Source organism: Hippocampus comes, unplaced genomic scaffold (genome assembly GCF_001891065.2).
Source record: "Hippocampus comes isolate QL1 unplaced genomic scaffold, H_comes_QL1_v1.1 scaffold256, whole genome shotgun sequence".
Lineage (NCBI taxonomy): Eukaryota > Metazoa > Chordata > Actinopteri > Syngnathiformes > Syngnathidae > Hippocampus > Hippocampus comes.
In genome coordinates, this window is record NW_017806249.1 from 317,187 (window position 1) to 329,320 (window position 12,134).

At 43.4% G+C, this 12,134-nt stretch overlaps 3 protein-coding genes across 4 annotated transcripts in view; 2 read left to right on the top strand and 1 right to left on the bottom strand.

Moving 5' to 3' along the window:
• Window positions 1–132: 132 nt before the first annotated feature.
• nop58 (NOP58 ribonucleoprotein homolog (yeast)) lies at window positions 133–5,403 on the bottom strand. Of its 2 annotated transcripts, none has more exons than XM_019857454.1 (14): window positions 5,215–5,403; window positions 4,853–4,929; window positions 4,533–4,585; window positions 4,178–4,302; window positions 3,960–4,096; window positions 3,687–3,751; window positions 3,202–3,482; window positions 2,877–3,003; window positions 2,521–2,684; window positions 2,290–2,424; window positions 1,487–1,548; window positions 1,233–1,387; window positions 1,035–1,153; window positions 133–958 (listed from the first exon to the last, which is right to left on the bottom strand). In XM_019857454.1, the coding sequence occupies exons 1-14, from the start codon at window positions 5,257–5,259 to the stop codon at window positions 911–913; spliced, it is 1,593 nt and encodes a 530-aa protein (XP_019713013.1). In that variant the 5' UTR covers window positions 5,260–5,403; the 3' UTR covers window positions 133–910. The 2 variants fall into 2 exon arrangements, with proteins under 2 accessions (XP_019713013.1, XP_019713012.1); XM_019857453.1 differs by having other exon boundaries at window positions 1,035–1,156.
• Window positions 5,404–5,873: 470 nt separating this feature from the next.
• Window positions 5,874–10,584, top strand: nufip1 (nuclear FMR1 interacting protein 1). The gene is made up of 10 exons (XM_019857467.1): window positions 5,874–6,251; window positions 6,581–6,651; window positions 7,059–7,163; window positions 7,236–7,298; window positions 7,371–7,447; window positions 7,524–7,616; window positions 8,447–8,616; window positions 8,905–9,045; window positions 9,143–9,390; window positions 9,664–10,584. The coding sequence occupies exons 1-10, from the start codon at window positions 6,008–6,010 to the stop codon at window positions 10,348–10,350; spliced, it is 1,899 nt and encodes a 632-aa protein (XP_019713026.1). The 5' UTR covers window positions 5,874–6,007; the 3' UTR covers window positions 10,351–10,584.
• Window positions 10,585–10,745: 161 nt separating this feature from the next.
• LOC109507772 (cilia- and flagella-associated protein 47-like) overlaps window positions 10,746–12,134 on the top strand; it is a 39,876-nt gene continuing 38,487 nt past the window's right edge. Inside the window, exon 1 of the mRNA XM_019857420.1 lies at window positions 10,746–11,327. Within this exon, the coding sequence (XP_019712979.1) occupies window positions 11,184–11,327 (144 nt within the window). The 5' untranslated portion in view covers window positions 10,746–11,183. The remainder of the gene's footprint in view (window positions 11,328–12,134) is intronic.

The following is a 12,134-nucleotide window of genomic DNA, read 5'->3' on the forward strand; positions in this document are numbered from 1 at the left end:
AATTGAGTAAATTAAACACATTTTTCATGTAGTTTTGAGATTATAGGCGAGTAAAAACTGCTTGTTCAAAAGTAATTACTTTAAAAGGGGATCCGTAATAAATGGAGTAACAAAAATGCTTGCAATATCTCAACATTTTAAACATTTGCAATTTTGTAGTTTAGCATGAATTATAAATTGAGGCACAATCCACATAAAATGGTGAGGTGGGCCAGATGTGACTCCCAGGTCTTGAGTTTGAGACCTGTGTCATAAAGTGGCGGCAAGACATTTGCCGCTTTATCTTGGAGAACCTCTTCTGTATCGTTGAGCTTTAAAATTACAGAATACTTTTTTTTTGTTGCTGTTTTTGACACCTCACTTGAAAATACCATTTAATCTGTGTGTTTTGATATCTACTTTCTATTATCTGGTGCTTACAAAAACATTTTTCCCGCCGGTGTATATATGTAGATAGAATATGACAGACTTATGCACATTACCTTGAACACAATCTCCACTGTGAAACACTGCAGCATCAGATTGTGAGAAATGCTTTTCTCTCTAACAGTAGAGACAGGAAAGCTGTGGTGTCCAATAACATAGCGTTACCATGTCTCACAACATACATTTCCATGAATTGCACTAAAACGGAAAAAAATATATTTATTGCTTCTGCAATCTTCAAGTTTGTTTCTTAGTCTGCAACGGAGCGGATTTGATACAGATGTTCAAATACTAACTTAAATCATGGTCATTAAAAAGGTTCACATTTTACTTTTTCAGTCCGGGCAAACCTCTGTCAGAAAAACCATTTGAAGAAGTAGAAAAACCATAAATGAGACATAATGTGAACATTTGACCCCTTAAAGAAAACGAAAACCGCATGATTGAAAAAAGACAAAAACAAAAAATATATACATTGTTCCTTTCAGTCTTCCGCCTCCTTCTTTTTCTTCTTTTTCTTTTTCTCTGTTGGCTAGAGATAAAAAAGTCAGCATTACTCAACATCCATGTAAACAAAAAAAAAAAGCTGTGGTGCAAACAAGTTGTACCTCAGTCACCACGACACTCTCTTCCTCCTCTTTTGGCGCCTCAGCACTATCTTTCTTCTTTTTCTTCTTTTTCTTTGGGGGCTCTTCAGTGGCAGCTGCGGATGTTTCGTCTTCTTCCTCTGTTACACACAAGTGAAATTCAGATTAAAAAAAAAACATGTATTCAATCACACTACATTTTGCTCTTACACCACCCACCTGCTGCTGCTTTTTGTTCCTTTTTGGCCTTTTTGGCTTTCACCGCAGGCGTTAAAGCCTCTTCTTCCTCCTCCTCCTTAATCTCTTCAAACTTCCTCTTTTTTGAAGTGGAGGGGATCAAAGAATCCCCGGACGGGTCGTATAGTCTCACTTCACTGTTTTATTATTTGGGGGGGAATCAGAGGTTCACGCTGTTTATGGTCATATAATATGGAGAAAATGAGAAAAGTGTTGTTGACGACGACAGAATTTACCTCTTGTGCATATATTTGTCTGCCTGGGCCATGGCTTTGCCAGTTCCACTGATCCTTCGAATCTATAAAGAATAACAGAGCCGTCGAAACATACTCACCTTACATACGACATCAAAATTATGCGTCAAGGCTTAAACACTTGGCACTAAGTTATTAACATTAGTCTTATCCCTACCCAAAATATATTCCATATCAGAGGGAACAAAATACAATAAAGTGCCCTGGAAACATCAGGACCAGATCCGATTGGATTTAAACAACCTTATGCATAAAACATACTTTTACATTACACCTCATTGAAAAATAAAAAAAAAAACGTTTTCATAAAACGCAAGAGCTGCAATTCTCAAAGTGTGATATCATTCATGGTAGAAGAAGAATCACTGCTTGCAGTGTGGTACAAACCTTTTGTATTTAACTTTTACTACATTTGCTTTTAATCTTAATAGTGTTTTTAAAAGTTAATGTGCGAATGAGGTAACATTATTTAACGTTGCTGCGGTCCATTTTAATTGAAACATGATTGAAGCATTTTTCCCCCCGGTATGTGTTAATGGATAAACTGTGGATAATGTGACAGTGGCTTACGCTGTGCTTTTTTTTCATTTTTTTCCCCATAAAGACGATGCTACAGTATTTTAACATTAGTCACGAGGAGAGCAAAATATTTGGTAGGTGTTACTTGGTGTGAAAAGTTTGAGAACCTCTATTTCGGGGGATGCAAACAAAATAACTAAGAAACACGGACCTATGGACACTAATCCTCCTTGACAGGAAGTCAAGTCGGGGATGTTTCAACTTACTCCTTTCTCTTCTAAAAGCCGTAACCTGGCCTCCAGTTTGGCTCGGTTCTCCACACCCATTTCTGCGTTTGTGTCCTCCCCGAGGGCATCATAGCGGATGGCAAGGGATGTTTTGGCCGCTAACATTCTGGAGATCTGGACAGGGGAAAAAAAAAAAATACAATAAAAATCACACTTGTTCCAAGCCGAAATAGTTGAATGGTCCCGGCTGGGAGTTCACTTGGACTGTACCTTGCCCTTGTTCTTGGCAGTGGTCTGGCCCACAAGAGAGGCGTGGTAGATGAGACCGTACTTCGGCGTGTCCTTGCGGGTCTTGAGTGCTCGGAAGAGTGCCTTTTCTGCCCCCAGAATCTGAACTGTGGAGGCTGGGTGCTTTGCCAGATTTAATAGCGAACCTGGGTCACAAAAAGAGGAAGTGAGCGAGCCCCCGGGCTCGTGGGTCGAACTTCTCAAGTCGGATCATCTTTGAAAGCTCAGAAGAGGTAGTGACTTAAAAACATCAGACATGTTTCAGTTCAAATCGACAAGAGTGTCGTGATCTTCAGCGCCCGAGCTTGCTACAGTGCCGAAATTCCGACATGACTCACCGGCATGCGAGATGAGACGGGCGCCAACCAACTCGCCCACCATCACCGTCAGATTGGGGGCGATCGCCATCATCCGGTTCTTCAGGTAGTCGTATAGCTGAGCGCGGTACTCCGAAATTTCTATCACCTGCACAAAAAGGGAACCTTTCTCTTAGGAAAAGAAACTGGGAAGTGGCTGTCAAGAAGAGAGCCGAGGGACCATTCAGATGAGGTAGTGACTGAAAAAAACCCACATCATTGTTTCTGGAGGAAGACATTTGTCGTCATCATCACCAAGGTCACCTACACCTTACCAACGAACCAAATATTGCCGCGGAAAACATACCTGCTCGCACAGGTGCCGAATGTTACTGATGTCCTGCTCAGAGACTTCGGTTCCCATGGAGATCTCAGCTGCCAGCTTCACCTCGGCCTCGACTTCCTCGGGGAGCAGCTCCGAAAGGTCGCTGCTGGCCACGTTGGTGCGGTCGCCGATTTTCAAGACCGTCTTGCAGTAGGCCAAGTTGTCGGTGATGACCTTCCCCAACTCGGGGAAGTGCCAGCCATACCACTCTCTGCATCGCATGATGTAATTGTTCAACTCCTTGTCCAGGTCGTCCAAGAGCGCTGCAGAGAGCCCCCCAAAACAAAAATGACAACTTGTTGCCTCTAAAAGTCTGTTTCCACAGCAGTACATTTCAGTTCAAGCATTCTAATTACAAAGCTACTACTACATATTGCGTAAACTCAAAAGTGGAGCGTTCTTGGGATCATACAATTTAGAATTTGCCAACTAAAATAACCAAAACAGAATCATGTAACCACACTTACATATAGCCTGCACGATCATGGTGTCCACTTTGTCAGGGCTGAACTTGAGCTTGTAACGGGACAGACTGGGGAAAACATACGCAAACAAACATATAAATCACGGGGAGGAACACAGGACATGCCAAAACATAACTTTTGGATTTCCCATGAGGGAGACTGCCGCCTCAGTGGTAGTGACGAATGCTGAGAAAAATCTACAGGGCGTTTCAGACAGCAACGTGTAATCATAGACAGCGGTTCATCAGACGACGCGAAAAGCGCATCGACGTTTACCTATGAGCCAAGCCCAGCGACATGGCGCTCATCTCTCGGGGTGGAAGTCCCGAGATGAGGCCCTCCATCTGGCTCCTGATGCACCTCATGAGTTCGGCGACAGCGGGGCTGTGGATGCAACTAAGGTCCAGCTTTTCCTAAAAAACGAGGGAAATTTGATTCTTCCCAACAATGCCGCAATTAAGGATGGGCATCAACACGGTGGTCGAGTCACCTACTTTGAGGACGCCACCGAGTTTTGCATCACTGATGGCCAGCTGTTCGTGAGCCTCCTTAGCCACCATCTTCTTCAGCACCTTCTTCAAACTTTTACTAATTTTACCCTCGACGAGGGCAGTGGCAGCTGAGTTGAGGAAGCAAACAAAACTGCATTAATGAAAAGAAGTAACAGGGTCTGGAAAATACACAGTCTTATTGACAACGCTCAGTGACATCACGTGACAAATGCCCAGTTTGTGGTCTCAGGGGTAGTGACGAGTACGATATACTTCACCATTAAGTCAGAAACATTAAATGCATCATAGACCTGTATGTGACATGCTTTAGCTGTGGAGAACAGGGTGTGTCAATTACCTGCCAAAGCCTCAGTCGTGTCCTGGAACTTCTCAAAGTGCTTTAGTTTCACACTGAAAAACAATAACGGACCGTCAACAAAATGTTCACCTTCACCATGAAAAACAATAACTTAAGAGTAATATAAAGTTTCCTAAAATAAGCTGTATTTCATTAGCCGACTTTTGAGTTGCAAGCAAGCCATCACTACATTTTTTTCCACTCATTTTTATTTGGTGGTGTGCCGCGAAATTTTAATGTAATATGTGCCTTGATTTCATAATGATTGGGAAACATTGCATTCGACGGGACCAGCTCGCCCGTGCGGCATGTTTACTCACATTTTATTTGCCTTTTCAGGAGTCTCAAACTCCTTGTACAGACTGTCGATCTGCTGCAGTTTGGATTCATCAAGAACCTTAGAGGGGGAAAAAAAAGCTAACTTAACTCACACACGTGGTTGCAAGGCCGGTCGGTCGACAGCATGTTGGAAACTTTTAACAAGACATATGTCATATATTCAAGTGCAGAAGGCGGATTGCAGTTGCACAATCTCCTACATTGGACTAAATATCGGATATCATCATTCAAAGAAGGGTCCGTCGAAGGTACAAAATATCTCGGCAGATAGCAAATTTGCTAATGTAAGCTAACCCACGTTGCGACACTCCTGAAAATAGAAAAGACGGTTTTGATGACGTACTTTAAAAATGGCAAAGCCTGCAGCGGTCTCAAACAAGACGAGCATTTTCGCAGCAGGCGTGGGTCGCTCCTTGTTGTTGTTTTTTTAAACCTGGGTTGTCTTTACGTTGTGTTCATCCGAGTTTAGTGCAGCTCCACGCCAGCGGTCCCTCACTGTAAAACGCACACCACGTTTTTTTTTTGCTGCTTCTTCTTCGGGGGAAAAAGACTGCACGCGTGGGGGAAATTCAGTATCCTACTGCCCTCTATAGAACAAAAATGTAACTGCACGACATCAAATCCATGTACGTTTGCCAACTCTGTTCTCGTAAAAATAGTTACAACACGTGTATAGTTACCGCGACTGTTGCGATTTGTATAATAATAGTAATAATAATAATAATAATAATAATAATAATAATAATAATAATAATAATAATAATAATAATAATTTGGTATACCGAAGATAGCTGGGATAGGCTCCAGCACCTCCCGCCACCCTTGTGAGGATAAAGTGGGTCGGAAAATGGATGGATGGATGGATGGTATTACAGTACAGTAATACAAAATTGTCAGTGTTTCCAAATACTGTATTCCGAAAGAAATACTCTTTTGCAAAATAGGCAACCCTTTCAAGTATTCCTCTTTTAAGCTCTAGGTGGCGGTAGTGGAACTCAAAGCTCATAGCAAACCGACACACACCAAGCAAAGGAGATTGAAGAAGCAAAAACAAGCACATGTGAGTGCTGGGCAAGAAGAGGCCAGCTACTTTTCTTTTTCTTTTATTCCTGTCACTAAGACTTTTGGTGTGCAGTATGGATAATCTTGGCTCCTATCCTCCACCCAACTTTGACTGTCCTCCTCCGAACACCATCCAACTGTCGCGATCTCAGCCACCCAGCTCAAGAAGCAGCTTCCACGCCAGCATGTGGACTTGGAACGAGTCACCTACGGAACCTCAGCCCAACTGGGCATACGGCAGCCAAGCGAACTGCAACTACCGACCAGCGTCAGGAGCTGCTTCCCACTCAACAAACTATGGATCTCAATATTCATACGGTGAGCGCCGACGTTTATGAGCTGCTTTTCAGATGATAAAAACGTGCACGTTCATGAAGAGTAACGGTGTTATTCGTGCTCAAAAGACCCAACTATTTGGTGCATTCGAGACCGCTCAATTTCTTCTACTTTTTCCATAGAACTTAATATTTATTTTATTAAGTCCAGTAGGCGCTATTTGAAATAATTGCATTTTGGTATAGTTCCCAATCCCTCCCCCAACAAGCAAATGTGCAATGTGTGTTACGTCGTGTTTAATATGACCTCCTGGTGTATTTATTGTCTTACGTTTTCATGATGACTGAGTGATTGTCTCTCAAATTGGTCAGGTCGTGAATGGTATCACGCTGGACAACAAAACTGGAGCAATTACAGACCAGCAGCCAACCGTGGGAAAAAGGTAATTGTGATCATCTTTTTTTTTTTTTAATCCTCTATGTCACTTTTTTGGGGGTCCAGTTACCCCTTCGAGTGGAGACAATTTTTCAAGGACTCCTTCATAATCCAATTGCCAAATTCCATCTGCATGCTTGTTAGGAATCACTATATGGTCCTACAAAGTGCAGTATTTACAACACAATTTTTTCCCCCAAACCCATACTGTGTCCCTCCATTTCCAGGAGCATAGTTTGGGACTTTTTTTTTCTACGCTCCCTTCCTTTTGTTTCTTTTTTTCATTTCAGAAAATCTGCCACCATCTGGTTTATTACGATTGCAATCCCACTGTGACATGCTATCCACTGAACTGGGGACTCCAGTTTTCTGAAACTGCTTAATACTAACTGGGCACTGCCTTTTATCTTTTAGCGTCAAAACAAGAAGGACCCCGATTTTTTGCATTTTTGTGACACCTGTGACCGAGGATTCAAGAACCAGGAGAAGTACGGCGAGCATGTTGCACAACATGTTAAGGTAATATTTTTATTCCAGTCCCAGATTTTGACTGCTTCTAACCAGCAGAATCCCGACTCTCCTACCTTATAGTGCTCCGTCCCAGACTGCAGCTTCTTGGCACATGAAAAAATAGTCAGCATTCACTGGAAAAATGTAAGACACCAGAACACTTTGTCCTCTGTTATGCTGTGCCCTTTGCTGATAATATAACATGCTATTTTGCAGACCCACGCACCCGGAATGAAGAGAATTAAGCTGGACACCGCAGAAGAGATTGCTAAATGGAGAGAGGAGAGGCGCAAGTATGTATATCCCAAATGGATGCTGGCAAATCTTGAGGTGGTAGTCAACGACGTGAGTTTTGACTCCTCTTTCCAGGAACTATCCAACTTTGCAGAATATTGAGAAAAAGAGAAAACTGATGCAGGAACGGGAGAAGACGGGAGCGGTTCTGGAGACGGCTCAGTTCGGGTAGGTTACTCGAAAACATCTTAACCAATTTCCGCATATTGCAACTCTGTGGGGGGAGAACATGGGCCAGCAAGTTCCCAGTTCAGTTTGGGCTAGACGATTGAGAAGATTGTGAAGCAGGAAATTTTTCAACAAATGAAAGGAGGTGGGTAACTTTTGGACCTTTTCCACTGTGTTTGTGCTAGTACTAGTACCGGGCCAGTGTCCGGGTTAGCACCTCTTCTTTCTTTTTCCATCCATCCATTTTGTGATCCGCTTTATCCTCACAAGGGTCGCGGGGCATGCAGGAGCCTATCCCAGCTGTCTACCAGCAGTAGGCGGGGGACACCCTGAAACGGTTGGCAGCCAAGCGCAGGGCACACAGAGACCAACAACCATTCGCGCTCACAATCACACTGCGGGCAAATTTTGAGTGTTCAATCAGCTTGCCATGCATGTTTTTGGAATGAGGGAGGAAACCGGAATACCCGAAGAAAACCCACGCAGGCCCGGTGAGAACATGCAAACTCCACACAGGGAGGCCGGAGGCGGAATCAAACACACGACCTCTGCACTGTGAGGTCAACGTGCAAACTACTCACCGGGCCGCTGATCGACAATTATGTAAAACTGTTGAGCGGTGAACTCCGGCACAATTGTGTCCCTCCATAAGAGCGATGGTGCCGAACAAGCACGAAGTTTTTTTTTTTTTTTGTGGGGGGGGGGGGGTCAAAAAGAGGTATATGAAGCATTGTTTGGCATGGGCTTAGTAATAAATGGCATGAGTCATTGTTGTTGGCTGAGTTAAACTATTTGGGGGTTTTGAACATCTTTTATGCCATGTTGTATAGACGCATGAGAGGCAGAGGACGCCGTGGGAGAGGTCATCAAAGGTTCCACGGGCCACGTCCTCAAGGTGTGCATCCATCTGACGCTGGCGCCGGAGCAGGGAGACCGCCACCCCTCAACCAGCCTGGCCAGAATGGTGATCCGCTGGGAGCGTTGGCCAAAAGTGACATTGGTGGGTGAGAGCAGGAATGCCACAAGATGTCTCAAACTGACTCTGTGTCTCGGGCTGAATAATTAAGCAGATGCAAACCCACATTGCAGTGTAGTAAAATGCAGTTTTCAAAGGCTGCAATCGATTTATTGTTTTGTTTAAAAAAAATAAATACACGGGAAGATCTTGAAAAAAATGATTGCATGTTAAATCACAATTGTAATATTGAGGGGAAAAAAATCACAATTCGATTATTTTTCCAAATTGTTCTGACTTGTTATTTCATTTTTCCCACGCCTTCCCGTTAAGAGTCCGACAAAGATGATGTGGACGCTGACTCCATGGCCACTGGCCCTATTGTGGCGCCAAAACAGATGAGCGCCGCATTGGGGTCTCTTGTAGCCAACTATGGCTCCATGAGCGAGAGTGAAACTGATGAAGCAGCACAGGGTGGGTTACACTATTTGTCCTTTTTGTTCTGCATTAGCATGATTTTGGTATGCTTTCCTATTCGGTGTGATAATTTTGTCATCCTTTGACATTTCAGACTCTACTATACAAAGAGCCAAAAAGTTGCTCCAAGAAAACCAGGATTTACTTGACCAGAACAACGGACCTGTCATGGATGCCAAAACCTCCACACAGGACAGGCAAGCTTCCAACGGGTCATGTCCTTGGTCTGCCTCGAACACATCAAACAACAAACAAAGAGGACAAGGGAGAAGAGGAGGAAGGCGTGGTCGGCGTACATATCAAGATATGCCGCAGAAACGGCGGGCCACTCTGCTCGAGATGGTGAGGATTTTACATTGAACTGTCTGATATCTCTTCAGCCACAAGAGTACATAGACTAGTGTGGTTGTAATGCAATGACTGAATTAACCATGTATAGTGACAGCGGCTTAAATATGTTTTTAATCTAGTACAGTACATTTGTGAAGTACAGTTCATTTGTATTTCACTCTTAAGTACAACACATTTGCATTTAGACTGGAGAAAAAAAACGCACAGTATAATATTTAGTTTTGGGAGAATGCTGAGCCTGATTTTCTTTGTTGTTTTGTTCAGCTACTTGCCCCCGATATCCGGCATGAGAGAAACGTCCTCCTCCAGTGTGTTCGCTACGTGGTCCGAAATGACTTTTTTGGGCTGGAGAGTAAAACCCAACTCCAGCTGGGGATCGAACGGACGCAAGCTGCTGGAAGTTCAGATCAGGAAGTCAGGAACGGATGCAGGACTTCGTCTGATTCTCTTTTTGGTCGCAAGAGATGTTCTGTCGAGGGTGGGACTTCAACTCCCGAAGCCGCCATCAAGCCAAAGAGACCCAAGGAGGAAAACATGGACATTGGTCCAGCTAACGGGACAGTCAAGACCACAGTTGATCACTGCTTGACACAGAATAGTCTGGACCGAGGACCACTTGGTGACCAAGCTGGTTCCGGACAACTTGATGATAAAGCTCTACTTGGTTCATCAGACAACCAATCTGGTACAGCATCTGACCAAGCGAGATGCGGTTTATCATGTCCGGGAGCCGCCTGTCAACCACCAGCTGATGAAGGTGTTGAAGCTGATCACCTCAGTACACAAAAATCCAACAATGCCCTTGTGGATTCTATTGCTAATACAGAGCAGAATGTGGAGGATAAGGAAGAACCAGCAACCACTTACCACCTCCATGATTCAGTGGCACCTTGTGAAAGTAAATCTACTAATAATATTTATGATGATGAAATATGGGAAATGTCACATTGATTTTACATTGTTTAGAAAATCTCCATCTTTTTCTTTTATTCTTGCTAAATTGATCTGATGTTAGAACACATTTGCCCAGTACCTTGATCAAATCTATTTTTTCTCCAGCAATAATTAATGTTCAAAACTTTGTTTTCCTTCCGTTTTATATCTACTTTAAGTACACAAAGTATTTGTGCTTCCTTATTTCTCCAACATTGACTGCCTTTGATTTTGGTATAAACTAATGAAGTATAACCACTGCTGTCTGCATTTCATTTCAGAAGTATCAGGTGGCAAATATTTGTACTTAGCCATTTCCCACCAACGGCTTCCTTTGGTTAAACGATCTATTCAAGTATATTATCGAAGTAATAACTAATACTTACTTCCTACCACGAGTTGTCTATTCATTGAGAAACAACTCGCCGTGTTTTATTGTACTGAAGCCGAAGGTTGCAAAATGTCGGCGAGTCGTTTCCCCGGAAACAAACAAGCGTAGCGTCGGACCTCTGTCAAGGTAACGACGACTTGGAATTTGCGTAAAGGAACGAAGCCGTATGCCAGTATGAGTTGAACATTTCGAGGCAACAATTTTTACTCACAACGAAACATTAAATTCCCATTTCAGAGACATCTTACACGTCACGCGCTTTACGTTGCCGCCGCGTACCAACATATTGAGTTGTCGATCAACGCGTGTACTATTTGATCATTTTTACGCGATTGATGTTACCATAGCAATGGATATGTTGGACGGCGCCCCGACGAAAACACAAATAGAAAGTGGATATCTCGAAAAACACGAGTAACGTACAATAATTTTCTTGGGCGCTTTAGAGAAGTAGTTAATAATGGCCAAGAATTGCGTTCATGTTGACCCGCCGTTCGTCGAATTCAAGGACGTGCAACTGGGAAAGATCTACAAGACTGTCATCACAGCCACCAACGTTGGCAGAATCACGAGGGAAATATTCTTTGAAAACCCCAAATTAAAGGTAAAGTACATCGCCATTTTCTAAAATCTCAGACTGTCTCAATTAATAGTTATCAATGCACTGCCATTATTAGCTTCCATTAGCACAAGCTATCAGTTTTCTTAGCAATAACAAACTTCAGTTTGTCATGTGCAAAATTGTGCTTCAACACTGAGCCGTTTTCTTAAAACACCTACCACATAAACAATTCTGCAATAAGGCTATTGAGAGCCTTCTTTACCTGAAGTAACGTCAACCAACTGGACTTCTGCTGCACTACAGTCAGGAGGAATTTTGTATCGTTAATCTCCAAACGTTTTAAGTGCGGCAATCTTTTTCTTGAGGTCATGCCACAACATCTCAATTAAGTTCATGTCAGGAGGCCGACTGGGCCACTCCGAAGAGGTATTTTCTTTTTGTCCTTGAGTCTGTCCTGTTGCATCGCCCATTCTGGGCAACTCCATATGGGCAACCAACTGCTGAATTTGGCAAGCAGGATGAAACACTTCCTTTCATTTTAAGTTCCAGGTGACTGGCGGAGCGCCAGCGAATCACAGGGCACACATAGACGATCAACCATTCACACACAATCACACCTAAGGACAATTTTGAGTGCCCAATCAACCTACCATGCATGTTTTTGAAATATGGGAGGAAACCGGAGTACCCTGAGAAAACCCACGCAGGCACGGGGAGAACATGCAAACTCCACGCAGGAAGGCCGCAGCTGGAATCGAACAATGCACCCTTGCACTATGAAGCCGACACTCAAAGTCTTTGATGGGCAGCCCTCTTTAGGGGATGGAGAATCCTAGGGAGAGTAGCAGC